Here is a 16,980-nt window from a genome sequence, read left to right on the forward strand (position 1 = left end):
CACCATAGTTCTAGTACTAGACTGCGGCACGTCTCCCCAACGTGACGTCATCACCGAATTGCGTTAAAAAACCCACTAAATGACTAAAACGGCGAAAACTGGCCTTTAACACTATTTGGTGACATTTTTAACAATGATATACATATGTTGAGTACTTTATGTACCCATTAATCAACAGTGGTGGTTAACCTGCAACATGGGCTTTAACATTACCTTTAGCTGTCTTCGTGAAGCTCCCAGCTACGCTAACGTTACTGTACCTGGCGACGCAGTTAGGAAACCAGAACGAGCTAACTAATGTTAACATAAGCACTTTGGCTCGGTGGAAGCATAGACTGTATATATGAATGGAGCAACAGATCCCGTTGCTCTGGGCGGAGACCAGTGAAGGCCAATAGAAGCACTTCTCTGGTGATGGCTAGGGTTACTGCGCAGCCTCCAACTGAGAGAGACGACGTAAATGTGACGTGAGCAACGTGTCTGAAAGTTGTAAGTCTTCTGGTAGCTGTGCCAAGAGAAATCTCAATCATTCCCAATCTTGCAGAGACGAAAAGCGTAGGTATATGTAAGGAGATAACATAGGCACAGGCTAATTATTGCTAACTAAAATGCTAGTTAACATTAGTAATTACACTTAAACAGCTAATGTGAGACGAAACTGCCTGCGCGCTTCTCCTGTACTATACGGTAATTCCTCTACTATGCGACAGTAAGTCGCGTGGTTATGACACAATCGTTAGCCTATTTTTACAAAAACATCTGCTACGGAGCCATAACTTGAGGTACAAGGTAATGGAGCCTTTTATACATTGTCGTGTTTCTTTAGAAATAAACAATGGACAAATAGAGTCTTTAAACACTTCAGATGTAAAGTTATTCGCTGTCAAAGTGGCGCTAAAATGAATGGCAGTCAATGGAATGCTAACGGGAGGTGATGGCTTTGTAGCATTAAAATGGCGCCATTGGCACATTCGAATAGTAATTTCAGCATTCAAATAGTATCGATTTTTTTACTATTCGAATTATATTCGAATTTCGGCATTCGTTCCAACAGCCCTACTACTCATATCAGCCACAGAGTACAACATCAGGCCTGGGAAACTAGTTTAAATTAATTGATAGTACAGAATGTTAGACTCTAGCAAAAATAGTTTCTTTAGGACCCAGCAAATTATAACAAGACTGTGTAATGTCACATAGTTCATTTCAAATTTGACTAATTTCATATGAATACATTGTAATTCATCAAGTAATTCATTCAAGGCAAACAGAGACGCTGATTTGGAGACCCTCAGGGATATGTCTGTTTGTTCATGAAAAAGAGTAACATGGTCATCTCAGAGCAAGTGGTCAACAAATTGGATGTAGTTTTTGTTTGCCTCTAGCTGTGTTTTGTGTGTGTGCATGTCATCATCACCACTGCCCAACGATCTCGCTGACCTTACTCGACATATTCTGCCCTCTGATATCATTAACATCTGCCAAACACTGTCAGCTTCTCATTCTTCATGCACACAGCCCCAAACACACATATATTAAAAATGTATTATAGTTCAATCATTCAACATTGTAAAAGCAAACAGAGTTCAAGTTTAGTTAAACAAGCAAAAGTAGCCACCACGCCTCAGACAAAAACATGATATTACTAACACTCTCTGGTTTCAATCCTTTTTTTCTTATCTATACAACTCAGTCCAATTAAGCATAAAAATGAGCTTCAACCATTACCCCACAAACATCAACCTTTAGAGATTAGAACAGATGGATTATGCAAACACTTGACAAGAGCAGGTTTGCTTTGTAAAGTACAGTAGTTGAGAAAGGCTGTCAACATCTTAGAGCTCAGTCAGTAGGGAGTTGGGTTGGGAACCGGAGGGTCGCTGGTTTAAGTCCCCATAAGGACCAAAGTATGGTGGTGGACTGGTAGCTGGAGAGGTGCCAGTTCACCTCCTGGGCACTGCCAAGGTGCTCTTGAGCAAGGCACCGAACCCCCAACTGCTCGGGGCGCCTTTCCATGGGAAGCCCCCTCACTCCGACATCTCTCCATTAGTGCATGTATAGGTACTGAGCATGTGTGTGTAATTCAGGCCTGTGTGTAATGTGTATAATAATAACAACAACAGAGTGAAAACATTGTAATTTCCCTTGCGGGATTAATAAAGTACAAATTATTATTATTATTAAAATTCTGTTTGTATAGCTGTGAAAAGGCTTTTTCAACCAAGATGAATGTGAACCCAACCCATTTCAGGGATGTTTTCTGTAGGGTGATTTGGGAAGATGGCAGGAAAGAAATTGGAGCCGATGACCGGTCGACCTCGGTGTGCTGCTACAATATGTAACACTACAGGAGTTATATCTTGAGTGTTGATAGATCAGAACTCACAGTGGCATGTGTGTGCATGTGCCTTCCCTACCAATCAGCTCCTTGCACAAAAATCCAGAAACACCAGCTGACGAGGGTGACAGAGACCACTGCGCGTCACCAAGAAAAACACGGCAAACCCCACACACACACTCCTGCGCAGACATCTGTCTGGTCAGTGTTGAGCACTTTTATGAGCTTTGACAAAGCCTGCATGCTCTACCAGGCAGGGCTAAAGCACAGTGACAGACAAGGTCATGCTGCACTGGCCTGTCAAGGAGCCAGAAAGAAAGAAAGACACACACACAACACACACATGGCAGTGTGCTAGCCATGAGCAGGTGTTAATGACAATGACCAGGTAGTAATAATAATCAGAACACACACATACTCACACACATACTCCATATACATACTGAGTGATAAGACACCTACAACCTATTTTAGTCAGAAATGTGGATTTTGTTTTCTAATCTGATGTCACAAACTGACGCCCAGCAGGACACAGCTGTGTGGCAAATAACCTGATGTGCATTCAGTGGGGGCCATCACAGACACAGACAAACCTTGTCAGCTAAATAATACCTCATGCTGTATAATGTCCTGCAGGGGGCTGGCCATTCATAGAGGCATTGTTCAAGCTTAATCATGTATGGTTACTTTGTTGTACATGATCTAATCGGGGCATGAAAAGATGAATCTGGTGATTTATTTCACACTTAGCAAAACAATATTAAAAGGGAGATAAAGGACTATTACATGTGATCCAGTTGAAAAGCTGTCACACTTTATGATGTGGTTACAGTTCTTATACTCACCCATTTGAATGTAAAATTCTATGTGTCTTATGTATGTGGTCCATTTACTAGCTTTTTCTGAAGGTTTTCGACAGCATCTCTCAGTCTTTAACAGTAGATAGAGCAAATGACAACCAGAGATGCAGTTGAAAGCTTCGGAAAACCCTTGTAGACCTGTGTTAAGTATATTGTCAAAAATATGTTTATAACAACATAATTTACATCAGCTGTAAATTGGTGCTGAAACAATTAACCAATAAAGCGATTACTCGATCGTCAGAAAATTCATCGTGAACCATTTTAATAATCGAGTAATTGTATATTGTCAAACATTTCCGAGTTAAAGCTTCTCAAATATGAGGATTTGACGCTTTTCTCTACTGAATATTTTTGTTTTTTTTAGAGTTAATCTGTTGAAAAAATAAAACAGAACGAAATATGACATGATTAATTGATTATGAGAAAACTTGTTAGTTGCAGCCCTGCTTTAAATATATAGTTAATGTCTCTGTTCTGTTACCAAACAAATAAATAATCCCAGTAATTTGATCACTATCTGCAACATATATTAGATTTATGGCATGTAGAGACACACACTGGCCAGTCTTTTATACACATGTACACCTATTCCTCCACTTAATGACACTACTTAGACATGCACACAAATATAGACAAATGTCTTCAGAAAAGGCCACACTCCTTACAAATTATGGAAGAGGTGACTCAGAAAGTACGATGAGTCTACTCAAACAGGACTAAGGCACTAAAAACTGCATACACACAAACAACATACAAGTAAGGATGTCCCGCAGGCTGCCATTTCTGGCTGTCATTCCAGCTGAGCATTGAGGCAGAAGGACAGAGAGAGAGAGAGAGACAGGCGGGTGGAGAAGAAAGGGTGGGTGAGGGTGGTGACACAATGAAGGCTCACAGGGAGACAGGAAGCAGATGGTGCAAATGAGGCTGTGGTATTTAATGAACTACTGCACTGTCAAGGAGGAGAGGAGAGGAAAGGAGAGTTTGTATTACCTATCTAAACCACAGCCATTTATACCTTTAACATTACTTTCAACACCGGCAGTGTCACATTTTAATGGCTGATCCCACCTAACACAGTAATGATGTTAAAAATCCTCATAAAATGAAAACTGTTCTCCAGCCTGGCCAAATAACACAATGAAAACCAAATATAATCACTCTATATTTCACACACACATTCTTAGTTTTTTTGGAGCCAGAATACATCTTTTAAAGAGCACAGCTGCTTTCAGTAGCACAAAGAGAGAGCAGAAAAAAAAACAAGGGAAGCCAAAGAAACATGGATGGTAAGGTGATGATGGAAAGAGTCAGTGACTTTGTAACTACATTGAAGCAGACCGGGCAGCATTCCGTTCAGGAATAGTTTGTCTGTGCAGTGTAAGGTCGATGTTTGTGCTGGTGGTTTTCCACTTACATGACTGAGCCAGCATCCTATGCATGGGCTGCCTGAAAGACTTTCTACACCTGTCGATCAAAGCCTGTTTGAACCTGCTTGGGTATCGACAAGTGTTCATACATATAGAAACACCAAAAAAAACATATACCGCAACATGCAACATATACCAGAAACTGGGTCAATTAATTGTACTGGGGACATTCACAGCAAGCACTAAGACCCCTTGCTGTTTCTGATGCTATATGGTTATTCTCCGTCATTGCCATCATCTTTGTAGCCGTGGTAATGAGGTTTCCCTAATGGCAGGTCGGGGTCAGCTGTGGGTCAGTCAGCAGGGGAGTAAGACCCTCAGAGTTAGCAACAACCGTCACTCCCTGAAGCCAGTCATCTTTCCCTGCCCTCCCATCATCATCTATCAACATTCACCCATATATCTTGAATGAGTCTTAAATATAAAGAAAATAAACACGCATTACTAGTTTTATCAGCAGAGCAGACATGTGCCACCCCTACTACATCCTTAAGGAAGGCACACAATCAGTAGCACCTTCAAAGCTGGTGTTGTATACTATACAAAGAGAATGTCTGAATTAATTGTCATTTGGGATGTTTATGATTTATATAAAATTGATTAATCACGGTTACACATTCGAGCAATCAAAAATATTTCATTCCAAAGTGCAGGGTGTACTGTTTCCCCATCCCTGGGATATATGTTCCATTTGTGCAGGTGGGATAACTGCACCATGCATACCATGAGCGTTTCTTCCCCATACGACAGGAAAGGCACAGTAAAAAGACAACATGTTGGAAAGTGAAATAATCTCCTGCCATGTTGTGTTTAGCTTCATCTCATAGCTTTCTGCCAGAGAAGCCAAGATGTTGCAAAAAATGACAGCTTTTCTTTATTTAATTATTGTTTCAAAATAATTGACTAGTGTTGTTTAATGGAGTCAAATACTTAAATTTTGTTAATACATTTGTACTGCACACCCATGAAAAACCCATGTCACTTGTTTAAAACTTGCTATGAAGAAAAACAGGCATTTCATATTTTTCAGCTTTAAACAATTAACCAAGTACTGCTGATCATTAATGTGGCAACAAATGACTGAGGAAAGTGCTTAAAATGAACACCCCTAAATGTCAAATTAATATTTGCTTCTCACCACGTACTGATGAAAGGACCAGGCCACTTATTTTCGTAATTTAGCAACTTTAATGACTTGACATCATACTGAAGGTATAAATTAAATTGATATTAATAGGATATGAATTGTATACAAAACTTTGATGAGTTCTACCGCCTTACAATGGACGTTTGTGGTCAGAAATGTGAGGTTAATACCACCCAGGTATTACATATATCCCACAGTGTGCATAATACTGACTGGGCTGTCACAAGAGAATGAGACAGAAGATGGATAGAGAATAGAAAAGTGCAACAAGAGCAGTCCGTGTATATATTTTAATACAGACACACACCGATTCTGCTTTAACATCTATGTGTCTGAGCCAACATCAGCCACGGTCCACAGAAACCAAAGTTTGGCATAAGACCAGATGACTCCAGGGCGATATCATCTGGATAACAACAACCATATTTCTATGGCTAACGTCAAAATAACATCTCTCTGCTCTTCCAAAGTTCATGCATTTGCAAAAGCTTTTATTCCACAAACCCTACTAAGGCAAAGGCAGACCATTTACACATGTGTTGCGCGCTGCAAAAATATAGTTAATCATATCAGGTGATAAAGGCCATTCAGCCAACACCACATCAAACAGAAGTCCAACATTCTTAGGCGTTGTGAAAAGCACAAATGGCATTAGCTCCAGTAAAAGAATGAACAAGAGAGACATTATATCAAGATGTTAACTTCTGCTGCTCTGGAGGTGCTCAAGTCTGCTCAAAAGAAAAAAAATGTCTGTCATGAAAATAATCAAGGGGAAGTTAACTTAATAAACGCCCCACTTTTGACCGTTTTTTTCTAAAAGGAAAAAAAGTGGGCTTTTACACCAAGGTATGACCTTTAAAGTGTGTATGAACTCTCCTGTGCAGACAAGCACATTCACGCACAGCTCAGAATCATTCTAGGCTGTGGTCCCAATGCTAACCTCAAGTCAACAAACACACATGGAACTCAGCAGAGAGAGAGAAAGAGACAAGGAGAAGCCGGTGGTTATTACGCTTGGACCAAGGTTCTGTGCTGTTGTATTCTGAAGTGTGGACTGGGTCTAGTTACAGATAGAACGTGGACCACAAAATGTCTCTTTAATTGGACCGAAGTGAAACGAAGTCCATATGTCTTTAATAGACAATATTCGCTTAAATTGACACATTGCAAATTCTCTCATCTGTGTCCAGCTCTTTCACTCCCACACATTTTCCTCCTCTGTCCTTTACTCTTTCACATTGCTAACTCCCTTTATTCACACACCCTTTCCTCTCCTCTACACACTTAATTTTCCCCATTTCTATACCGCGACAATAATTTCTTATTTATCATCATCATTCCGGACTTCATTGACACCCCCTTCGTCCCACTGTCTTCCCCATCCTGACGTACCTCTCTCCTACTATTTTAATAGTAGACTGAACACTGGCATTAAATATTTACAAATGGCACTCAGGAATATTTCAGCGAATGTTTTTTTTTCTGAAAGGTGTGCTTGAGGAGTTTTTCAAACAGTGGGAAATATAAAATGCAGTTTGTCTTAATTAAATAAACAAAATGTTAAGTGTAATATTAAATAATATCAACACATAACAATAATGTGTGAATCGTGTAGACCCAACCCAATACGCCATGGAAGTCAGGCCTCTGGACAGTAGGTTTCTTCCATCCATTTTCTATACCTATTTATCTCTATTCAGGGTCACGGGTAACTGGGGCCTGTTCTAAACTGGATGAAACACCTTACCAGTAGGACACATCCAGGGGGTGAAAACAGCGCCTAGAGATGAGGTCAGCGAAGACTGACTCGGTCTCACGACAGGCTGTCCCATTGCCAATGACAACCCTGGAACAGCTAGCATGGACAGAGGAAGAGGAGAAGAACAATGAGGATTATGAAAACAACCATAACAGTTTAAAAATGAGGTTAGGTTCCCCGTTTAATATAATGTTCAGTGATACGTCAGAAAAAAGACAAGATGATTGAGTAACACTACTATGGTATTTCTGCTGCTACATACATGTAGATTGGAAAGTTACAGCAATAAAACATTGATTAATACAACACAATTATAAAAATGCTAGATTTTCTGACACTGTATTTAACTCAACTGGAACTGTGTACTTTTAACAGTGACTATTTAGACACAAGCAGCAGTACCTGTATTTGATCATAAGGTGGCGCAGTTTGTCTGCTTCTTTCTGCTGGCCTGAATTATGCAGGTACACAACATCAGTATGGAGAATCTGACCTGAGAGCAGGTAGATGAAGACAACAGAGGGAGAGAGAAAATGTTGTTATTATGATGACAAGAGGGGGGCTCAAGAGACTAAGCTATATACTATCAGCTAATGTCTCTTCACTGTATGCTGTCCAACGAAGCAGCAATGCCCTAAATAAATCAAATAATTGATGAATTCCTCATCTTTACTGCCTAAGCCTCCACAGGAAGTCCAGCACCTGACAGTTAGCTGCTTCCTCAGATGAGGAGTGTAGCTCTGAATGGACAGCTCTCTGACTGGAAGTCATGTGAGCTAGGAACCACCAAACGCCCGATATATACCTGTGTCTGTTGTAAGTGTGTCAGTGTGACTTTTGGCCACACAATCAGTCACCCAGAGGGTGGGCCCTATCCTTACGCAGTGTGAAGCCACACCCACTGAGGCAAATGCTGTAGCATACAGCACAGTACAGCAGAAACACATAATCCACCCACCAGGGTCATGCCAACTGGCATCTAGTCTCTGACATGCACACACACAACAAAATATAGGCCATTAGCCATTCATTTGCAGTGGCACTTTAGTTTTAATAGTGTGATAGAGTAGATACTAATATGATAATAGAATAGATATTAATATGTTACAGTTACAGAAAAATACTGTTGAATTAAAATGTTTCTGTTCCTAAAAACGTAGCAATTTATGTTTATGCTAAATGAATGTATCAACGACGAATTACATGCATGAATAGAAGAAAACAGTAATTAGGAGAAAGTAGTAGAGCTTTAATTTGTGTTAGAGTAACATATCTGAAGCCTATGAGCTGTACTTCGTATTACTGATTTTAGATCAATGCAGTGGCAGAGGATACACCTGTGTTTGCTGTCAACCACAATGATCAACATGCGTAATCCAACCCGACACCTCTCAGACAGACTGTCAGTTTTATTCACTATGATGTCTAGAGGTTTCAAAAAGAGTGTAATAAAGACGATGCAACATTGCAGATGGGTTATTCTCAGCAGAATTAGAGCTCAAACTGTTTTGGATGCAAAAGTAGGTGGTTTCAGGAGTTCAGAACACTATGTGGTCACTTACTAGTGGGGGAGAGAACTGCCAGCTTACAGCCATGTCTAAAGCCAGGGTCCACCCCCATGATGACACAGCCCCTGACAGGGCACACCAATAGGCGCTGACGGAGGTTCCGCACAAACATGGCAATTGACTCCTTCTCTGCTGCACTTGTCAGCTTAGTCCTAAAGAGAGAGGATGCAAGAGAGAGACAGAGAGATGGTGAAAGAGGGAAAGATAGGCAGAGGAGTGGGGGAAGATATGAACAAACAGAGACAAATGTGTGGAGGATAGTTGTATGGTGATGGTAAAGAGAAATAAAGAAAAAAAAACAAGGAAAGAAAGAGGTGAGGGATGGGGAAAGACAAAGAGGGAATATGGACAGTGTAAATCAGTTAAGTGGTTAAGGAAAAAAAGCCTTGAGAGCACACATGCACATTAACAGTCACACTTAAAATACCTGTAACTTCTAGTGAGAAAAGGCAGAATAAGCCTTTTATAAGAGTCCTCTACTGCATTCTTGACGATTGTGCGAAGCTCATCTCTTGCTAACGTCCTCTGCCTCCACCTGCATTAAAACAGGGGGACAAAAGGGGATATTTTTTTCTACGGGTCATTTCCAATGATAAATACAATCTAGTGAAAGTAATTGTGACTGTGTCAGCAAAGCAACATCCCATCCCACACACACAAAAACAGCCAGTTTGTACAATTGGTTGCAACTGGTGCATTAGGTGTTTTATTAGCAGAACATTTCTTTCAAACAGATGAGACAGCCTCTTGATTAAATATTAAGTGCAATTTTAATTATTTAACCTTTATTTACACAAGATTAGTTGACTGAGGACATATGTCAACAAAGCCCTGCTTCAATAACAAAAAATGGTATTGTGTATATTGTATTGCTTTTATTTAATGTTTCTGTAACCTAAAATCCAAAAGAAAAAAAGAGAATAATTTAAGTATGATTAAAAAAGTAATTGACACAGCAGTATGTATAAAAGAGAATTCTACGATCTAAGAAAACCTCTTTTTTTTAATCCACGCTTCTTTAAACTGTACTTTGTGAAAAAACAATTAGAAATCTTTTGAGTTTCTGCTCATTATTTCTCAAGGTAAAATCCTCTCTGAGGAAACCTAAAAAACAAACCTTGACAAATGAATGGCTTGTATGAAAGTGAGGAGCCTTCATATTTGTCTGGTTGGAAAGTATTGTCACGGTCAGGATTTCTGCACCAATCAGGTGCCAATTTACTGTAAGTCCTTTATTACCAAATATCGTGTGTGATTGCGTTTCTGACCTGTTGTTGATGCACCACCAAGTGAAGTCACTCTTCACCTTGTCGGGAATGTTCACTTTCACCGTCAAAATCTTCAGACTCTCCCCTCTGTTGATTGCCAGGGTCTACACACACACACACAGTTTAATGTTATACAATAAACTGAATAAACAGTCCACACAGGTGCATATGAACACAGAAGAATTACCCACTTCCCTTCCAAAAACCTCACTAGCTTATCGATCTATAAATTGCAGGAACTTCTGTCTGTCTGCGTCTGTCTGTCTGTCTGTGTGTGTGTTATGCACACATCTCTCAAACCGTTAGTCCAATGGATTTCAAATTTGACAGGTGTCTTGCTACGGGCACGAGTAAGTGCAGTGCCAAGTTTGACGTTGTTTAAATAAGAAATGCAAAAGCTATCAGTAAAAGAAAGCATACATTGGCTTTCGCTGCTGGCCACTCCCCCAGCAGAGAGCAGCGGATCTCTCTCTCTCTCTCTCTCTCTCTCTCTCTCTCTCTCTCTCTCTCTCTCGAATCTCTCTCGAATCTCTCTCGAATCTCTCTCTCTCTCTCTCTCTCTCGAATCTCTCTCGAATCTCTCTCTCGAATCTCTCTCTCGAATCTCTCTCTCTCGAATCTCTCTCGCTCGAATCTCTCTCTCTCGAATCTCTCTCTCGAATCCTAACTCTAACTTGTCATGACAAAAAACGAATGACACTTACTAAAAGAAGCGTTATGTCATAAACGTTTATGACTTGTTTATAATGTTTATGACACGTTCATGACAGTGTCATGTCACTCTTATGTAGATATCTTCAAGTAAAGTGTAACCAGTTATTTATATGCAGATTTACATTTGTAGTCTGCTAAATTTGCTTATGTAACTGTAAGACAGAGATATATGTTATTTCTTTGCAGCAAAAGGCTGCAGTTTGTTACTAAAATGTCAGTTGAATTTACAAAGCTTTTTACAAAGCCACAAACAGAGCACAAAAACAAAATATTTTAACTTTCCGCACACATGCCTGTAAAAGTGATGAGCCTAGGAGTATATCCTGTAGCCAGGCCTGTTTTGTTGTGTGCTAGTCCCCCCTCAGAGGAACTGTTACATGCGGTTAAGCAAACTGTAGTAAGTGTCTGACCTTTTCAGTGGGGAACCTTTAGCCCGCCACAAAACAGGGCCAAGAAACAAGACGTCAATCTGGAAACCAAGCGGAAGAAGCAAGCTGACAAATGCCACCACTACGCCACCATCAGCACTGAGACCGCAAGGCCTACCCCCACCTACACTCACACACGTGGTGCCACAACCATTACCACTCTTGGATATGCTGCACCCATATGACACACACACACACAAACACACACAAATACAAAACACAGCTAATGGCATGGCAGAGAATTAATGCAGTGAGGTTGCTTGAATTATGATGAAAGTTAAATTTCTCTTCTGTTGGCATGTTTCTGCCCTGGGCTGTTGCACTGACTGTGATGAGAGTTCTCAAACAATCTCCATCAAAGCACTGAAGTTTAGTTGCTGTTGAATGAATTTTCTGAACATCTGGGAAAGCCCAAGAGTGAAATTAAAGTAGTAAATACAAAAATGAAAGTAGTGAATACAAAACTGGCTTGCTAAATCTGTGTACTCAGGGTTTGGTGTTCAATCTTTCTAGGACCATTTTGTGTAATGAAAAATGAAATACGGTGTTTACATGATGGTCATGCATGACAGGCCGATTCCTACACCTAGCACGCTGTATGTTTGTTGTATGTGGGGATAAAAAAGTATTTGAAAACTCTATGGGTATCATCAAGTAAAAATAAGTAATGATTAATAAACCAATGTTTTCAGAAAAACAACAAAATGGCAGTAGTTGAAGGTCTCACACCAAAACACGATCTATTGGTCACAATACTTTAGGTAAGCACTGAAAGACAACAGAAGCCATACAGAAAACTGTGACTGTCTATACACAGTTCTAATGGTGCATGAATAAAAGACAATTTAAATCTTAAATCATCTTTGTACTTATTAATTATGCAGGTTCTTTTTAATTGATATTGAACATTTGCCAAAAACCCATCCTTCCATTTGTTGCCTGCATGAAACACACACTTTAAAGCAATACAGAGAAGCACTGCTGCATACTAATCCAAATGTATGCTTCCAAGCATCCTATAATTTAACTACCAAAAAACTAAAAATAATCTTCTCCTCCTCCTCTTCTTTGCCTTGTAGCTAAACCCTAACTGTGGTAAATGCAACTATGCCACACCAAAATTCAAAACATCTGGCTGTCTTCAACAGTTGTGTGATCTGTGTCCTTGTTCTGTTTTCCTTGGATACTGGCCACTGTCCTCGCTGATGTTTGCACATCTCTCAGTTTCTGCCTGGGTTGGGTCACTGGTGGGAGGAAGAGGGTGATCTGAGAGGAAGGGTGATGTGAGACAGAGTGAGAAGCGTGTGTTTGTGTGTTAGATGGGCCAGGAGTGACATGTGGCTAAGTACTGGCCAAACCCTTACAAGACCAGACAGAACGTCTTTCCAAGATGCCCCTTCATCCTCCCACCAGCCCCCAAGGGAGGGCAGTCAGCCAACATCTTCTCTCTATCTGTCTCCTTCTCTCTTTCACCCTTTCTTAGAGGAGTACTATCATCAACACATCCATCTATCCGACGTATCAAGGATAAACAAAAAGATATACACATGCAGACACGCAGATTCACAGCCTTGCACAGTTTTTGACCTGGCTCCAAGTAAACTCTTATTTTGTCTTGTGTTCTGAATGGAAAAAAAAAATGTCAAACAAAAAAAGGATTAAGGGAAATGTCAGTTTTCACGATTTGTTAAACTGTTTCACTGTTTTTTAAGTTCAATAAATGCAAAATCTTTCCAAAAGAGAACGAGTAATCGTGTTAAATAATCGTGATTTCAATATTGACCGAAAAATCGTGATTATAATTTTTTTCCATAATTGAGCAGTCCTAATTACAACTAGTGAAGCATGTGGAATTAAGCTACATTTAGTGAATATTATTCTTGAAACAGTATGAATCCAGATAAATATTGACTCTCTAAATATCCACGAAGATAAGTCACCACAAGGGATCTTGGCCCAGTATGACACACTGGTCTTTTAAACAAACATAAAGGAAAATCTCTGTACTACTCCCGTCTCTTTTACACTCTTATTTTATCCATAAACAAACAAAACACAGCACGGAGTCTGACAGTCGTTCATGAAACAAACTTCAGCTCAGAATGAGGAAGGAGGTAGAGTATTTCAGTTATCACTAACTGTACATCAAAGTTTAAAATGTGGCTTTAACAAAATGTTTTATTAGTTATTTCATTATGTCAGTTGTAAATATTTTATTTTACCAAGTATAAAAAAAGATGACAGAAGGAGATTAAACAGACCAGAAACCACTAATGACAATAGTATCCTACTATGTATATTTTTGGGTGGAGGGGCCATTCTTGAAATGGAAAAGAGGTTGTTGAGGTCCTCCAGAAAACACACACACACACACACACACACACACACACACACACACACACACACACACACACACACACACACACACACACACACACGTGAGTGACAGTGCAAATAAACTGGTTTTTCTCCACCTGTCCATCAAAAAGAAGTGTTTAATTGATTAAACAGTTCCATTTACCCAAGCTCCTCTGCAGGCGAGCCCCACACTGGAGCGCTAAACTACCATTTGATCACAACGCAAATCACATAAAAATTTGCCCACTGCACATTCAACAAATCCGCCTTGGCATACTCAGGAGCATACCGGCTGCTAATAGCTATAAGGTAAATGTGTACCCGAAGAAGAAGACCTCAAATCAAATCTGACGGAATTAAATCTGAGCTAAGCATCTCAACTAGATATGTCAAATGGCTTTAAGACATAATACCAGAGCCTTGTACACACTAACTTTAGATTAATTTCTGTTATATACAGTTATATAATTCTATAAAAGGCATACAACAGGGGCCTTATTATATTCCATGATTTCCCATAATAGTAAATGCTTTTTCGGTCTGAAATGAATTAATCGATTAGCGTATCGACAGAAACTTAATTGGCAACTATTTTGATAACCGATTAATCGTTTCAGTCATTTTACAAGCTCCTAAATTGTGAGAATTTGCAGATTTTCTTTGCGATTGTAAAATTAATGTGTTTGGGTTTTGGGTGTTGGGGTTAGTCAGACAAAACAAGCAACTTGATGACATCACCTAGAGCATTTTATAGACCAAATATTTAATCGATTAATAGAGAAAATAGTCTGCAGATTAACTGAAAATGAAAATTAATCCCAAAGTGCATTTGAAGCAGACAATAAATGTTTCATCCTTCTTTACTCGTACTACTGACTGTGTATGTATTTGTCTAATCAATTAACACTTGGCAATACCTTAATTCAGATTCTAATTCCTGTATCATTCCAATATGTATACCTTTTTAAACCTAAAATATTAAGGATATAATTTCTTAATTTATTTTGTCTGCCACCACAGGCATGTTCACTGGACCAACTCTAAAATCTTTCTATCGCTCCCTTCATAAAATACCACGTCCTCTTCTTTTAACAAACCACCAGAGCCGGGGCTTATTAAATGTGCTAAAGCAAACGGGCAAGTGTGTGCTTACTGCTTACACACATGCCTACTGTCAAAACACATCTCCCACCTGCACCCCCTTCCCGACAACTTGACGGCTAGAAAAGGTTCATTTTAGCCGGAGTCCGACAGCTAGCAGGGTCACAGCAGCCTGTGGATTTACGCTCCATGACAAAAGCGAGTCATCGAATTAAAGGCCTCTCTTCACAGGGCAGGAGAGGGGAAAAGGGGAGGTGTGGAGTAGATTGGAGGGCTGATGTTTAGTCAGAAAAAAGAGAGGGAGGCAGATAAGAGCAAAGCAAGTGGGATAAGTGACAGACGCACCTCAACGTCGCTCATCTGTTCATTTTCTCTCTCCCTTTACCAGCCCCCTTCCCTCTCCCCATCCTTCCGTCCGTCTGTGGGCCCAGCAGCAGTAGCTGTCACTACAGGAGAGCGCCTGTCAATCAAAGCCTCCTAATCCAATGGCATGTCGGCAGGGGACATGTCACATATGTTAAGAGGAGAGAATGAGGGGACTTTCAGGGTGTGCTTGTGTGTGAGCAAGTGTGTGCGCATGCATGTATGTTTATGTGATTGTATGACTGTAGGGCAGAGCGCGGTTGCCAGAGCGTGGTGTGGCAGAGAGGCAGCGGGTGATGGAAGCTGTGGTGACACATGAGGCCCGGGACCAACTCTGAGTAACCCACTAGTCACTAGAGGGACAGAGGGGGAGCAGAGGAAGCAGAGCCGGGCACAGGAGGGATAAATATGGAGGCACAGACAAGGCTAACTGCGACTGACATGGCTAGCATTCAGAAGCGGTACACATGAAGCAGACAGAAATGACACAAACACAAACAGATGGTGTGCGTGTGTGTGTGTGCACGTGCGTGCGTGTATCAGTCTAGGCAAAACACGATACAGGTGTGCTGGTAAGTATGGTCCGGCATACTTTAATAATTAGTTTTTTTCATGTTCATTCATTTCATATGTATTTTCTTAAAGCTGTGCTATTATTTTTCCCCTTATACCATAAAGGCTGGTGATTTTATTTTGAAAAAATAAAATCACCTCATGTGTCACCACAGCTTCCAAAAACTGGCATTTTTGGAAAAATGCCAGTTGGCCATGTTTTGTCTTGCTACCTGATGGGGCTGGATGCGGTGGATGTTGCAGGTGAAGTCAACGTAGAGGTGAAACTTGTCAATGTCCTTGTTTTTATTTTGCTGGGCCCCTAGTGTTTTGTGGCCTTGGACAGACTTTTCCTGCTCTTTTTCCTTTAGTGCTGACTTGGACACAGAGGACTGGATGGTCACAAAGCTGTTCTCACACCTGACACAGCAAGAGAGAAACACAGAGGGAAAGAAAGAGGAGGGAACTGTATTATTATCAGTGTAGGTAAAAAGGTACTCTGGTAACAATATCAACGCAACACAGTAAAAAAAAAATTAAAACCAATCATCACAGAAAATTAGAAATGCTGTGTGCATGCAGATATGTCCTCACAATGTTTTCACGTAGGTCAGTGTCTCAGGGTCTTTAGCTATCATATCAGCCAAGATATGCTCCACACCTGCAGCCACTTCTTCCAGTGATGACAGACCTGACAGACACACAAAAATACATGCATAGTGTATTTAAAAAAAGGACTCTTGTGGACCTTTAATAAGCACTACAAGTCTGTAAGAGCAAATATAAATTTCAACAAATTGTTACATTTTTCACTTTATTTAAATGTAATTGTATACGTTTGTGGATAAATATGTGTTATCTAAATCTAGAATCAAAAAAAAATTTGAATCAAAGTTAGAATTATCTAACATACCTAGTGACCATTAGGTATGTGCCCTAATTCATGTAATATCCCCAACACATCTGTCCATAATAAATAACTAGTTAGTAATTTCACCAAATGTGATCTATTAAGTAAAAAATATTCTCTTCATGAGTCTGACACAAGGACAATAGGTCCAAGGGGTTTTTGTCCAAGCATAATGCTAACCTTC

At 40.1% G+C, this 16,980-nt stretch overlaps 1 protein-coding gene across 3 annotated transcripts in view; it reads right to left on the minus strand.

Annotated features, from left to right (window-relative positions):
• Positions 1 to 16,980, minus strand: part of srbd1 (S1 RNA binding domain 1) — a 64,136-nt gene that overhangs the window by 42,212 nt on the left and 4,944 nt on the right. For all 3 annotated transcript variants that reach the window (XM_031315969.2, XM_035992043.1, XM_031315970.2), the window contains exons 8-14: positions 16,481 to 16,577; positions 16,120 to 16,306; positions 10,371 to 10,474; positions 9,530 to 9,637; positions 9,097 to 9,254; positions 7,937 to 8,027; positions 7,523 to 7,630 (exon numbers count right to left, since the gene is read on the minus strand). In XM_031315969.2, coding sequence (XP_031171829.1) covers positions 7,523 to 7,630; positions 7,937 to 8,027; positions 9,097 to 9,254; positions 9,530 to 9,637; positions 10,371 to 10,474; positions 16,120 to 16,306; positions 16,481 to 16,577 — 853 coding nt within the window. The remainder of the gene's footprint in view (positions 1 to 7,522; positions 7,631 to 7,936; positions 8,028 to 9,096; positions 9,255 to 9,529; positions 9,638 to 10,370; positions 10,475 to 16,119; positions 16,307 to 16,480; positions 16,578 to 16,980) is intronic.

The sequence above is a fragment of the Sander lucioperca genome, chromosome 15 (assembly GCF_008315115.2).
Source record: "Sander lucioperca isolate FBNREF2018 chromosome 15, SLUC_FBN_1.2, whole genome shotgun sequence".
Classification (NCBI taxonomy): domain Eukaryota; kingdom Metazoa; phylum Chordata; class Actinopteri; order Perciformes; family Percidae; genus Sander; species Sander lucioperca.